The 13,086-nt window shown below is 49.4% G+C and overlaps 1 protein-coding gene across 1 annotated transcript in view; it reads left to right on the top strand.

Moving 5' to 3' along the window:
- The window catches only part of EGFR (epidermal growth factor receptor), a 186,595-nt gene that overhangs the window by 157,822 nt on the left and 15,687 nt on the right, over positions 1–13,086 (top strand). The window contains exon 20 of the mRNA XM_081800788.1: positions 6,346–6,531. Within this exon, the coding sequence (XP_081656914.1) occupies positions 6,346–6,531 (186 nt within the window). The remainder of the gene's footprint in view (positions 1–6,345; positions 6,532–13,086) is intronic.

Genomic DNA, 13,086 nt, shown 5'->3' with positions numbered 1-13,086 from the left:
TTCTGGCTGCAGTTGGTATAATTCCCTCAGGCTTTCTCCTATAGAGAAGAGTCGTGTCTTCCATTCTACTCTCTATCTCTCCCAAAAGGATAGGAACTCACAATCGTTGGATGTCCACCAAGGGCCAGTCTCAGGACTAGTTCTTTGCACACACTACCACAGTGAACTCTCCTGACCAGCCTGTGGTATGGGCGTTACGCTCAGTATGCTTTGGAAGCATTAAGAAGCTTGCTCACACTTACGTGGTTGGCATAGGATTCCAGCCCATTGCTGTTTCTGCCTCTGAAATGCATGTCCATTTCGCTCCACCAAGTTATCTTTGAAATGGTTTTTTTTAAAGGTGCCTAGGATTACAATATGATGCTCTATAAACTCTATTAAACTGTTGCCCATCTTCTGTACTTTCCCCCCAAATAATGTGTATGTTATTTCCAGTGTCCTTTGCTAGTTTATGGAGTGTCTTTGGAATGTCCCACAAGATTATTTTCATGTCTTGTCTTTCAGTTCCATGAACTTTCTTCACCGTCTCTGGATCCTCACTAGCCAATAAGGGGGCTTCATCCTCTTAAACAGAGGCTGGCTGAAAGAGGGGCCACCATGGGATGTGGCAGAGCCCGCTTCAGGGGATGCTCAGGAAGATCCAGTGGGCAAATGGGGTCTTGTTGTTGACACTGTTGGCCTCGGGTTGCTGTGGGTCGATGCAAACTTTTGCTCTCATCCCAAAGCAGAGCCAGAGAAAGAGAAGGTAGAGAGGCTTAGCAGAAGGTTAAGGAAAACAGAGTCAAAGAGAAAAAAATAAAACAAACAGCTGCCTCAGAAATCTAGACAATTTAGTTATCTTACAGTCGAGAAGGACAAGAGCCAAACTATTCCCCACTCTTGCTTCTAACCCACAGAATATATACCAAGCAAGGCAAACACGGGCCTTTTAAAGACTGTTAAAATTTTAGGGGAGCCTGGGTGGCTCAGTCGTTAAGCGTCTGCCTTCGGCTCAGGTCATGATCCCAGGGTCCTGGGCTCGAGCCCCACATCGGGCTCCCCGCTCCGCGGGAAGCCTGCTTCTCCCTCTCCCACTCCCCCTGCTTGTGTTCCCTCTCTCGCTGTGTCTCTCTCTGTCAAATAAAATATTAAAAAAAAAAAATTTTAATTTTATATGTAAAAATTTTAAATTTAAAAATTAGACACAATGCACTTCCCAGTGGCATAACCACTGTGGACTTGAAATTCCTCCCGCAGGCTTCCTTTCTTTATTATTATGGGGAAATTCCCTTATTATTATGCAAAAATTCCCACTCTGGCACACTCCTCAATGTATTAATAAAGTGCAGTAGCAAATTGTACACATTGAAGATATACTGATCCAGCAAAATTACCTTTCCTTTTAATGGCTTACAAGTTAGCATGGAGTCCTTTTAACATTACATCAGCTCATCTCAGCATAACCACAGAAATATGTGCCTGACGTCTCTTCACCTAGAACCTAGAGCTCTCTCACCGATACTGTTAAAAAGAAAAGCTTTTTTTTTTTTTTTTTTTTTTGCGGAGTTTGCTTCCTTAATTCATTCTTCTCATTCAAGATATTGTAATAAATCTCACAAAACAATGTTGAGGTGTGAATTTCAGCAATATTTACAACGCCGAGTAAGGGTGCTTTTGAAGACAATAGCTCTGCTTTGGGAGGGAGGTAGTTTTCACTGCTAAGGACCTCCGGGGCCCCCAAAACTGGAGGAAACCCGCTTTTGTGGGGTGGAGGATAAACACTGAAAAGTCTAAAAAGTGAGTCCCTGTTTTCCTCTTGTTCTCCCTCTCTCCTGCTCTCTTCTCCCTCCGTTTTTTTGGAGTTCTGTTTGTTTTGTTTTGTTTTTGCGTTTTCCCCCCAGCGTTCCTGGGGTATAATTGGCAGACAGCATGGTGTTAGCTGAATGTGTCCAGCAAGACGGCTTGACTTGCACGGTGATTACCCCAGTAAGCTTCGCTGGCGTCCTTCACCGCCTGTAGATACGATAAAAAGAAAAAGCAAAAGAAGAAAAAAAGTGTCTCCCTGCCATGAGAACTCTTAGGATCTTCTCTCTTGACTTTCTTATATACCAGACCACAGTCTGGTATATTGCCCCTTTTCTCCCTCCGTTATTTTATTCCTGCCTTTGATTCTGGTTTCTGCTCAACTCTTGTCTTCTCTCGTGTCACAGCTCCTCGGTGACAAACTAGAGGGCTTGTCATCTGCTTTTCCTGAAGCTCAGTCTGCCCAGAACTCAGCAATCCCATGGGTGTGGGGTGATGCCTGGGTGATGGGGAGCCCCTGTAGGAAAGGAGCAGGGACAGTCTGCCAAATTTAGGAAGCAAAAGCCAGTGATTCCAAAGCCGCTTTCTTTTTTTTTCTCTTTTAATTTTTTATTTAAATTCAATTAGTCGACATCATTCGTTTCAGATGCAGTGTTCAGTAATTCGTCACTTGCGTATAGCACCCAGTGCCCATCACATCACGTCCAAGGCCAGTGTCAACAGTGAGCTAAGGAGCAAGTAAATTCTGTGACAGGACCGCCCATCGGGCTGCACGTGTCCTTTGAAATGCTCACGCTCACTTGTAAATGGGCCCACTCACCCAGGACTTGACACTCTGATTCCCCCGTGGGGATCAGAAGCTGCTGACTGTGGCGTAGTTAACTGATACAGTTTCAAAAATGTGGGGGCACCTACTCTTCATTCTGAAGGCTAATAAGCATATGCCTTTCCTGAAGGAGTTGAAAATCTAGTAGAATCCTTTCCCCCAATTCTTAACCTAAAACAGTTCACAGATGAGGGAGACAAGCAAGAAGTCAGGCACCAAAGATCATTTTGGCAATTGGGACAAAACAACAGACTTTCAAGGTCACGGAGCCTCAGAGACCCGGTCCCACGTGACTCAGACATCAGCCTTGAGGTCTCTGAACATGGGCGCCTGGCCGCAGCGTCCCCCTCCGAGATTGCTGTGGAATACCAAGCATTCTTGCTGCAGGCCACAATACACCTTTGAAATCCTAAGATAAACAGCTAAGAACAAAGCTCACTTTAACTTCTGCGCTCACCAAACAGGACACCCGACCAAACAGCGTCTCCATTGTCCTTGGGGGTGGGGCGGAAGTGATGACCTAGTTCTGTTGCTCTATCAGATTTTAATAGGATCGGGGATCTGGCAGAGCTCCAGGCTCTGTGTGGCCCAACCACGCCCGGTGCTCTGTTCCCCGATCCCGGGGTCCAGGTCAGCTCCTCACGGCCCCGCAACAGATGGGCTGCTCAGATTTGCTCTGGTTTGCAGATTTTTCTCCCCTCTAAAATGAATACAATATGTTTCCAAATCTCAACCAGATCTTGAGAAAATAGGAACGGCCAGAGGATTTCTTTGGTGTTATGGTTGTACAGTTTCCCAGACTTGGGGGAGAGACGTGATTTGTGCATTTCTGGCAATCACATGGCCTATTAATTTTTCCATAGCCTTTCCAGTTTAAATTTAGGGCAGGCAGTGGAAAAAGAATGCAAACATTTATATATGTGCTGTGTGTGTAACGAGGTCTGGAGCTTTCTGGTAGCCCGTTCACCAGAGCACTCAGCAGGGCATCACAGGGGACCGCAGGGAACAGCATGTGGGGGTGACGAGGGGGCTTGCAGAGGGTGTCGCCCTTGTGAGGAGACCCATATGTGGGCCCAGCTCTGACACAGAGTGTCCCTGGTTAGCCGTTCGCGTCCCCGGGCCTCAGTTTCCTTTTCAGATGAGTAATGCACGTGCGGGGCTTTCCAATTCTAACTTTTTATCAACAGCCCTTCTCAAGTTTTAAGGGATGTTTGCAGGTCCATAAGTATCAAATGTCTACTCTGCTCTTTAATATTGTGATACGATGTTTACAATACAGAAGAAAAGAAAGGCCAGCTCTGCTTGCAAGGAGAGGGCCTAACCACTCAGGAAAGCACCCACACAAACGTTCTGCAGCGAATATTAAAAGCTGTAGGAATTTTTGTTGTTAACGGAAGTGCATGGTCTGTGATTTGTTTTAAATTTCTGGCCTTGTATGATTGCAGTGTAGTTCAATCCTGACATTTTGGGGCAGTTACCTGCCTAAATATGTGTTCGGTACCACTGCAAAGACCAAAGAGTTGACGTAGGTCCTTGCACCGCACCCAAGTATTAACCCGACTTGCCGAGGCAGCAAGAACATGTAGGGGATATCAAGGCAATAAATAAGCAGTGTTTACCAGCAAAATACAGCGCTAAAAAGCACTGGGCAAAAGCTAGGAGCTGAGAATGCAGTCCTTTCCTCAAAGAGCACGGTGGGGAGGAAGGACATTTTACAAAAATCACACAAGTATTTAAGTGCAGATTATGTAATGAGTGCTCCAAAGCCCTCAGAAGCCCCTGGAGGGTTTGTTCAAACAGATTGCTGGGCCCCACCTCCTTGCATCTCGCACAGAAGGCCTGGGTAGGGCCCAAAAATTTGCATCTCTAGCAAGTTCCCAGGCAGGGAAGAGCCGGCTCCCCCAAGGAAGAAAACTGCAAGATGCCTGGAGAGTTTAAGACTGGGGATTCGGGAAGGCCCCTCGGAGGAGGAGTCAGACGAGGAAAGAGGAGGTGGGAGGGCATTCCAGGCAAAGGCCCTCTTGTGGCCCAGGGCCTGAGGCAGGGTTAAGAGAGCTGAGAGCCAGGAGGACGAGGAAGGGGGGTTTCTGGAGGAGGGGCTGATGTGCTAGGCGTGGGGCTGCCCATGAACTGTGAGGCCAGAGGATGGCTTAAGGCAAGAAACAAGGTGCAATCCAGTTTGTGTTCAGGAATCTGTGTATGTGCCCTCCATCCCCAGCCCCACTCTGTTTCCTCGGTCACCTCCAGCTCCTCCAGTGTTCTCATCCCAAGTCTCCCCCACCCCCGCCCCACCCCCACCCCTCCAATGCCTGAATCTACCTTCCACCCACAGGAGTGCTGGAAATATAAAATATATTATATAAATATAAATATATAAATATGGGGCGCCTGGGTGGCTCAGTTGGTTGGGCGACTGCCTTCGGCTCAGGTCATGATCCTGGAGTCCCGGGATCGAGTCCCACATCGGGCTCCCTGCTCAGCAGGGAGTCTGCTTCTCCCTCTGACCCTCCTCCCTCTCATGCTCTCTGTCTCTCATTCTCTCTCGCAAATAAATAAAATCTTAAAAAATATATATATATATATATAAATATAAAAAGGAACCTCAGAGCTCTCTCTTGCAGGCCATGTAGTCCTTTTCACAACTGAATTAAAGGTCACCACCTTTTGTGTTTGAAAGGGAGACAGAATTTATGGGAGGAAAGTGAGGATTCCCTAATTCTCGGTCGGATTTAAGAGAGGGCCCCCGTTGTGTGCACACATGTAAATAAACTCACTTCCTCTGCCCAAGAATAGGAGAAGGGTTACAATAGTCTATAGTCTTGGATCTGTGTCCACGAGCAGCATGGTTTCTGAGCTCAAGACTGAGGCCGATGGCAACACAGACCACCTCTGTTCAGAAATGAATCCTGAGGGGCGCCTGGGTGGCTCAGATGGTTAAGCCTCTGCCTTTGGCTCAGGTCACGATCCCAGGGTCCTGGGATTGAGTCCCGCATCGGGCTCCCTGCTCAGCGGGGAGCCTGCTTCTCCCTCTGCCGCTGCCTCTCTCTATCTCTCTCTCTGACTCTCATGAATAAATAAAACATTTAAAAAAAAAAAAGAAATGAATCCTGAGCAGCCAGCAGAGTCTGGGGTCCCTGTAATGTGATGCCCGCTCTCCAGTTCAAAGCCTGAAACAGGCCCACTGGAGGGGCGTCTCCAGCCTGGTGAGAATCGATGGCTTCCGTGGGGACCTTTCCCTGCCGTACCTCTGCGTGTGTGTGTGTGTGTGTGTGTGTGTGTGTGTCTGTGTGTGGATTTGGCGGGAAAGTCGCTATCAAGCCTTAGGGACCCAGGCATGGATTTCTGCAGGCCCTGACGACATTTTAAACTGCGGCAGCTTTATTTAGCCTCCGGACAGAGAGCTTCCCAGCAAAGGCATCAGCAGCAGCGCTCAAACCCAGAGACATCGGGTCCATTTTCATTCAGTGTGTTGCCGCTGGGAAACTCCTTGCGTTGCGCTCAGAGGATGCTGTTTTCCACAAAATGACAGTCAATTCACAATCTAATATGTATGTAATAGGCCCCACATAAATGTCCACTGAATGTGGACATGGGCTACCCTGTCCTGTATGTGTACACATTTTGGAACGCAAAATCACGTTTGTGCTTTGCTTTTTTTTTTTTTTAAACCTGGAAAGGGGTCTGTCCCTTTAGCCGTGGTGCGGAGCCCTTCTAACGCTTTTCCCTTGTCCATGCAGGAAGCCTACGTGATGGCCAGCGTGGACAATCCTCATGTGTGCCGCCTCCTGGGCATCTGCCTGACCTCCACGGTCCAGCTTATCACACAGCTCATGCCCTTTGGCTGCCTCCTGGACTATGTCCGCGAGCACAAGGACAACATTGGCTCCCAGTACCTGCTCAACTGGTGTGTGCAGATTGCAAAGGTAAATCGAGAGGGGACCTGCCTGGAGGAGTGTGCACATAGCAGCTCTGAGAGTAGGGCAGATACGCCCACTAAACAGCAGGTGAAGCTACCTTAGCTCACTGTCCCCCCGCCTGCCCCCCCCACCGCACTTCCTGTGTGACTAACGAAAGCTGCAAAGAAAAGCAGCAACAGGAGGGGCACCCGGGTGGCTCAGTCGGTTAAATGTCTGCCTTCGGCTCAGGTCATGATCCCGGGGTCCTGGGATCGAGCCCCGCATCGGGCTCCCTGCTCCGTGGGAAGCCTGCTTCTCCCTCTCCCACTGCCCCCCACTTGTGTTCCCTCTCTCTCTGTCAAATAAATAAAATCTTTAAAAAGCAGCAAGGGGGAAAAATAAAGACAACCGGAAAAGCAACAATTGGGTTCCCCATCCTGGGATAACTAAATTTGCCAAGAGGGTACGTACCACATGCATTTTGTTTTGGACTCAATCAAATGGATTACCTTTTGCATCCAATCAGGGCCTGTCCCCATGCATGGTGAAAATCTAATTATTCAGCTACATTTAAACAATGTTCGCTTTATTAGGTGCTCAGTATGGTTTGATGCTAGTGTTCTTTCTCGGGTGTTCTTTTGGTTGACTCTTAGGGTAATCTGTAGTAGAGGAGGAACTGTGGCTTCTACCCCATCAGGACTTGCTAACAAGGCAAGCAAGGAGGTTGAGGCTGGGCTGGGCAGACCCAGAGGACAGGGGGGTTGTGGAGACAGGGCAGGTGCTGTGCAGGTTGGAGGGGCACTAGCAGGTGAACAGATGCTTTTGTGCTTTGCTGGGGTTCCTCACGGGCCCCGCCTCCCCCGTTAACAGGCTCATTCCGGAGCACGGGATGGCGGAGAATGCAGCCAGGGGACAGGTGGCCCCACCTGCGTTCTAAGGATAGCCGCAGAGCCATGTGCTGGGTACTGAGCTATTCACATGGCCTCCGAAGGACTTTTTACTTTAATCCCAAACTTCTCCCTCTTGATCCCAGCACTGCACCAGTTACTTGCACCCCAAATGGCTAAATTCTATATTTTCTCCCGGCACTGTTTTACTCAGTTGAATTTAGGGCATTTGTGGGCAGGTCCCTTTCTGAGCGTGTGTATCATTGCCCGTTGGCTCCCTCCACGGAGCAGGGTGCGGAGGGGTGTGCCAAGGCCACGGAGCCAGAAAGCCTGGCTTCCATGAGGCCTTGTCTGGGCCCTGACTGCCCGTGCCTCCCCTGGCTGCAGTCGTAGTCGGTTTATTCCGGTGCCGTCTGGTGTCGATTTCTCAGCGGCAGCCCCCGGAGGCTCCCGGCACCTCGTCTGACCACTGCCGGCCACCTGGTGTGCTTGGCCTTCTCGCACCCATAACCTGGTCACAGAACAGAGGACTTCTTCGTTGGAACTAGATAGTGATCCCGGAAGAGGGGTGTGGGCCTCCCATGCAGTGATTTTATGAAAACGCTTATTACTTCTGTGTGTGACTGGATTGGTCTCCTAAGGCTGCCACGAATTACCACAAATTCATGGTGGCTGACCACAACAGAGAGTTATCTGCTCACAGTCCTGGAGGTCAGTCCAAAATCAAGGTGCCGGCTGGGCCACCCCCTCCGAAGGTGCCAGAGGCGAGTCCGTCCTTGCCTTTTCTTTTCTGGTGGTTCCAGGTGTCCCCGAGCTCATGATCCCCCCCATTGCTACCTTGGTCTTCGCACAGCCTTGTTCCCTGTTTCTGAGTCTAAATCTCCTTTTCCTTTCTCTTAAAAGACACCAGTCACCCCTAAATCCAGGATGCTTTCATCCAAGATCTTCACCTGATTGCGTCTGCAACACCCTGTGTCCAAACAAGGTCACTTTCTGAGGTTCCTGGTGGACATGAAACTTGGGGGCCCTGTTCAGTGCAGAACAGTGGGTGATCTGGGGGAGGTGGTGGTTAGCCCCAAGCAGGTTTTACTGAATATAGAATTACTCCTGAGGAGTACTCATACACGGACTCCTGAGCCCCGAAATTCTTCCTTAGCTTTCTTTCCCAATTATCTATGGCAAGAAACTGAGAATATGGCCCTCCATACAAAGTTACCTTGCTTTGTTTGCTTTCTTTTCTTTTCTTTCTTTCTTTCTTTTTTTTTTTTTATTTGAGAGAGAGAGAGAGCAGAGTGAGCGAGAACACAAGTGGGAGGGAGAAGCAGAGGGAGAAGCAGACTCCCCACTGAGCAGGGAGCCCGATGTGGGGCTCGATCCCAGGACCCTGAGATCATGACCTGAGCCGAAGGGAGACGCTTAACGAATGAGCCACCCAGGCGCCCCTGCTTTATTTTCTTTTTAGCACATATTGCTACCTGGGAAGATCTGGCTTATTTACCGGTCCACTTGAGTTTGTGCCCAATGACCCCAAGTGGACGGTGAGCTCTGTAAGAATGGTGTCTTGGCCATCCCCACCCTGGGCAGGCCACGAGAGCTCTGCACACCTGTGGCCAAACTTCTGCTTGATTCATTAGGCCCGGTTCACCAGAGGGTGTCAGGATAGTTAGCATTTCTTCTCTCATCATCTCACGTCAGGCCACAGCTCCACAAAAGTGACCCTTCTTGGCGATGGGGCACATAGCCTCAGCAAGTTGTGTCCAGCACAGATCTGTGCTTAAAGTTCCAGAGGACTGTAGATTCCAGTCTCACTTCTGGCATTTATTAACCACGTGACCTCAGGCAAGTTGCTTAGGGTTTTTTGGGTAGTGAGGATGACACCAAGTTAGCTCCTGGAAGCACCTACCAGCGGTCCCACAGGCACGCAGTGCTCGCTAAGTGTTCCCTTTGTCCATTTCTTTGCCCCTGTTTTGGCTAAATTAGGTTGGATCAATGACTAAAATCTAAGCTGAAGCCTTGTCTTTATCAGCGTCCGTTTCTTAGAGCAGCATCTCCTGTTTCCAGATCTTCTCTCGTTCTTGAGCTTTTCTCCTCTCTCTCTCCTTTGCAACCTTACATTTCAATCTGCCCGAGCCCTGGCGTCTACAAAGATGGGAATTTATTTTACCTGTTACTGAAATCCACTCTTGTGCCTCTTGTACTTTGTTTCGCTTTACTTCACATTGAAGCCCTTCCAGATTGTGGTTGTTAGCTCTCTGGGATAGATTTCCTTTTTGATTCAGAAGAGAAACCCTTTCCCACTGTATTTGAATAGCTGCAGTGATGGAGTGCCTGTCCCTGGAGGGAAAGGAAAGAAATGATTTCCTCCGTTACGAAGAGAGAAATTTGCTCTTGGGTTAGTGACTTTTTATCTAAGTATTAAGCAGTTTTCTTTGTAGAAGTTGGAAGTGAAACTACCCAGAAACGCTTCGTGGCTGACCAGAAACTGAACTCCTGGCATTTTCTAAGTGGGATTTATTGACTTATAAATGTCCTGCCTTGATTCACAAAGGCATGGACTCTTTTGGGAAGTTTTCTAAATACTGATGGAGAGCCGGCCACTGTTATGCAAGCTTGTTGTCCTGGCTAAACTGCTAAGAGGACAAATTCTATCACCTGGGCAAAAGGAAAAGAAAAGAAAAGCGAGTAGGCTAGGGAGGAAGTCAGGATGGGCCGGAGAGCAGAAGAGCCTCCTCGAGTGTGGTGGAAATGGATTCTGTTCTCCGGCCTCAGGAGCTGGTGGAGACACCACCTCCTCCCCAGTCAGAAAGATCCTTGCTTCCTAAGCTCCTGGCTCAGGAGGCCCTGGGTGGCTCACACTTGCTGGGACTTGGTTGCCTCAGAAAGTGTATCCACTCTTTTCTGGCTACATAAGCCAGCTAGTAAGTCCCAAACTGTATCAGATGGCGCCATAATGTCATAAAATGTTCTAATCTGAAAGATCCTATCATCTTATCAGCCTGTCACGTGGAAAACATTGCTTTTGTGCCAGATTGTTCCCCTTAGAGCATCCATCACGGTGCACGTTATTACGAGGCCCTGCAATAAATAAAGCTCTCTAGACTGTGACTAATCTGACATTGTCCCAAACCTTTGGGAAAAAGAGCTCGCTTATCACCGAACCCAGATTAAGGTCTCACAGAATTGAGTTTTCAGGTAATTGACAGAAGTTGAGGATCCTCGAGGTCAGGCGCTAGAGAGGTTTGAAAACAGATACAAGGAGGAGGGAGAGGCTCTGAGCAAGACACGTTCTGCAGCCTCATCCTCTGACCACAACTGTATATGCCCCAAACTGAGTTTAAGTCAATCTAGGGGATACAGTTTAATGAGGACTAACTTAAAAAGTCACTTCAAAGGATTTATTTTTTTCAGCATACGGGATTACTTAGTTTGGTCTCAGTTCATTTGAAGAAGCCCCGGGTGTCTTCATTGGCCACACATTTGTCAGAACGATCAGTGCTTGTGAGCAGCTAAGAGGGGAGGGAGACAAGACGGGCTGAGCCATTTGTAGGTTATCCCGTCCAAGTGAGGGGCAAGAAGGGGATCATTCCAGCCGGATGTAGCCAGCACAGTCCGGGCCTCCTGGGTTCAGTTCTGGGTGCCCCGTCTTGAAACCCATGTTGACACACTATACTGTGGTCATAAAATAGACAAGCAGGGGTGTGAGAGGAGGAAAATCCCACCGGTCAAGGAAGTAGCAAAGGAGCTACAGTCCATTAGTCTAACCAGGCTGGGTGGCAAGGAGACCCCCACTTCTGTGCACCACGTCCTGGTCCCATCTGGGCTGTGGCCTTCACCACCCAGGCCGGCTCCTTCTGTGCTGCAGGTCAGGACTCATCAAGGTGAGGTTCAAGGCGCACCTCCCACCCCACTAACCGTACAGCCCAAGGGTGCTGATTCACCACTGGCCTCTTGCCTCCATCCTCAGGAAGGAGGACTCACCTGAGCTGATTCCCCCATAAAGCACGCTGCTCCGTAAACTCCCAGGCAACAAGATTAGATCAGTGACAGAGCCAAACAGCCGATCCCGTTACCAGCCATTTCAGTTATTTGGATTATTTTTTTAATTTATTCTTAAATGTTCCACAAAAGATTACAGTTAAATTTAATCAGTCTAAATGATCACTTTGCAGTGTGTCATCAAAAAGCCAGAAGGTACTGTGGTATTAAAATATCAAAGTATCGGGGCGCCTCGGTGGCTCAGATGGTTAAGCGTCTGCCTTCGGCTCAGGTCATGATCCCGGGGTCCTGGGATCGAGCCCCGCATTGGGCTCCCGGCTCGGCGGGGAGTCTGCTTCTCCCTCTCCCGCTCCCCCTGCTTGTGTTCCTGCTCTCGCTGTCTCTCTCTCTGTCAAATAAATAAATAAAATCTTTAAAAAATAATAATAAAAAATAAAATATCAAAGGATCGGGGCGCCTGGGTGGCTCAGATGGTTAACCGTCTGCCTTCGGCTCAGGTCATGGTCCCAGGGTCCTGGGATTGAGCCCCATGTCGGGCTCCCTGCTCAGTGTGGGAGTCTGCTGCTCCCTCTCCCTCTGCCCCCCACCCCCATTTGTGCTCTCTCTGCCTCTCTCTCTTTCTCTCGATCTCGCTCTAAAAAAAAAAATCAAAAGTATCAAAATATCAACTTTTAAATATTTCACTTAACGATTACTTGGGCATTTATCTGCCAGCGTTAGGAATCATGTGCAATAGATACATAAATAAGACAAAATTTCTTTTCTCCCCAATTTACAGACGTGAGGGAAACAGATCCATACAGAGCTAGAGTGCTGTGCTACAGGGAAAGAGTGGTCAGAGCAGGAGAGAGCTGGGTGCGTGGAGGACCACGGTCCCACAGGCTGCTATGAAGGGCATGCGGGGACCAGCGAGGGGGGCTTGGACTGTCAGCCAGGCGCCAGGTGCTGGGAGGACAGTGGCGGGCGCGGAGGAGGTGGGCAGGCAAGGCAGCCTGTCTCTTAGCCTCAGGAGTTGTGTGCTGGGGATGTGAGGGAGAGGCCTGCCCCCGTCCCGGTGGTGCACCCGCTGAGACATGACCATTGCACAGTGGTGAGAATGCAGAGTGGCTTAGTGGCTGAGAGATGCTGAGCAGAGGGACGGGCAGCAGTGGCGAGCTGGGGAGGACGCGCAGAGACCCCGCGGGGCCCTGCATGCCCACATAAAAAGACAGCTTCATCTCAAAAGCAGAGGGTGCTTCTCAGGAGTCTATGCGTGATCAGAGTCTTTGGGAAGCTGTAATGTAAGCAAGCTATGACAGCGACCTAATTCAAGCTCACAGCAAATGGATGGAGAAGGCGGGGGAGGAGGAAACCATGACACTCACCGGCCCCTGCAGAGGACTCTCGCTGGGCACCATCCTCTGTTCTGCATGGCTTAACTCAGTTAACCATCTGATTAGCCCACTTTACATACCGGGAAACTGGGGCACGGGGGTGCTTAAGTAATTTGCCAAGGTCGTGCGCTAGTAAGTAGCAAAATCAGGATTGGACCCCTCGCAGCCTGGCTCCCAGGTCCACGCTCTTGACCAGCACTTGCTGACATGGCTCAGGGCAGAACCCACAAGCCACTGAGCCTGGCCGTCCCCCCGTCCCTGTCACAGTACCATGTTGGTGCCACCCCCCGAGCTCTGTCTGGGATCGGAAATTCTTTTTTTTTTTT

The sequence above is a fragment of the Leptonychotes weddellii genome, chromosome 12 (genome assembly GCF_054177405.1).
Source record: "Leptonychotes weddellii isolate Sample4059 chromosome 12, ASM5417740v2, whole genome shotgun sequence".
NCBI classification, from domain to species: domain Eukaryota; kingdom Metazoa; phylum Chordata; class Mammalia; order Carnivora; family Phocidae; genus Leptonychotes; species Leptonychotes weddellii.
The sequence above is the reverse complement of the archived record's forward strand: the minus strand, read 5'-3'. Positions and strand labels throughout refer to the sequence as shown.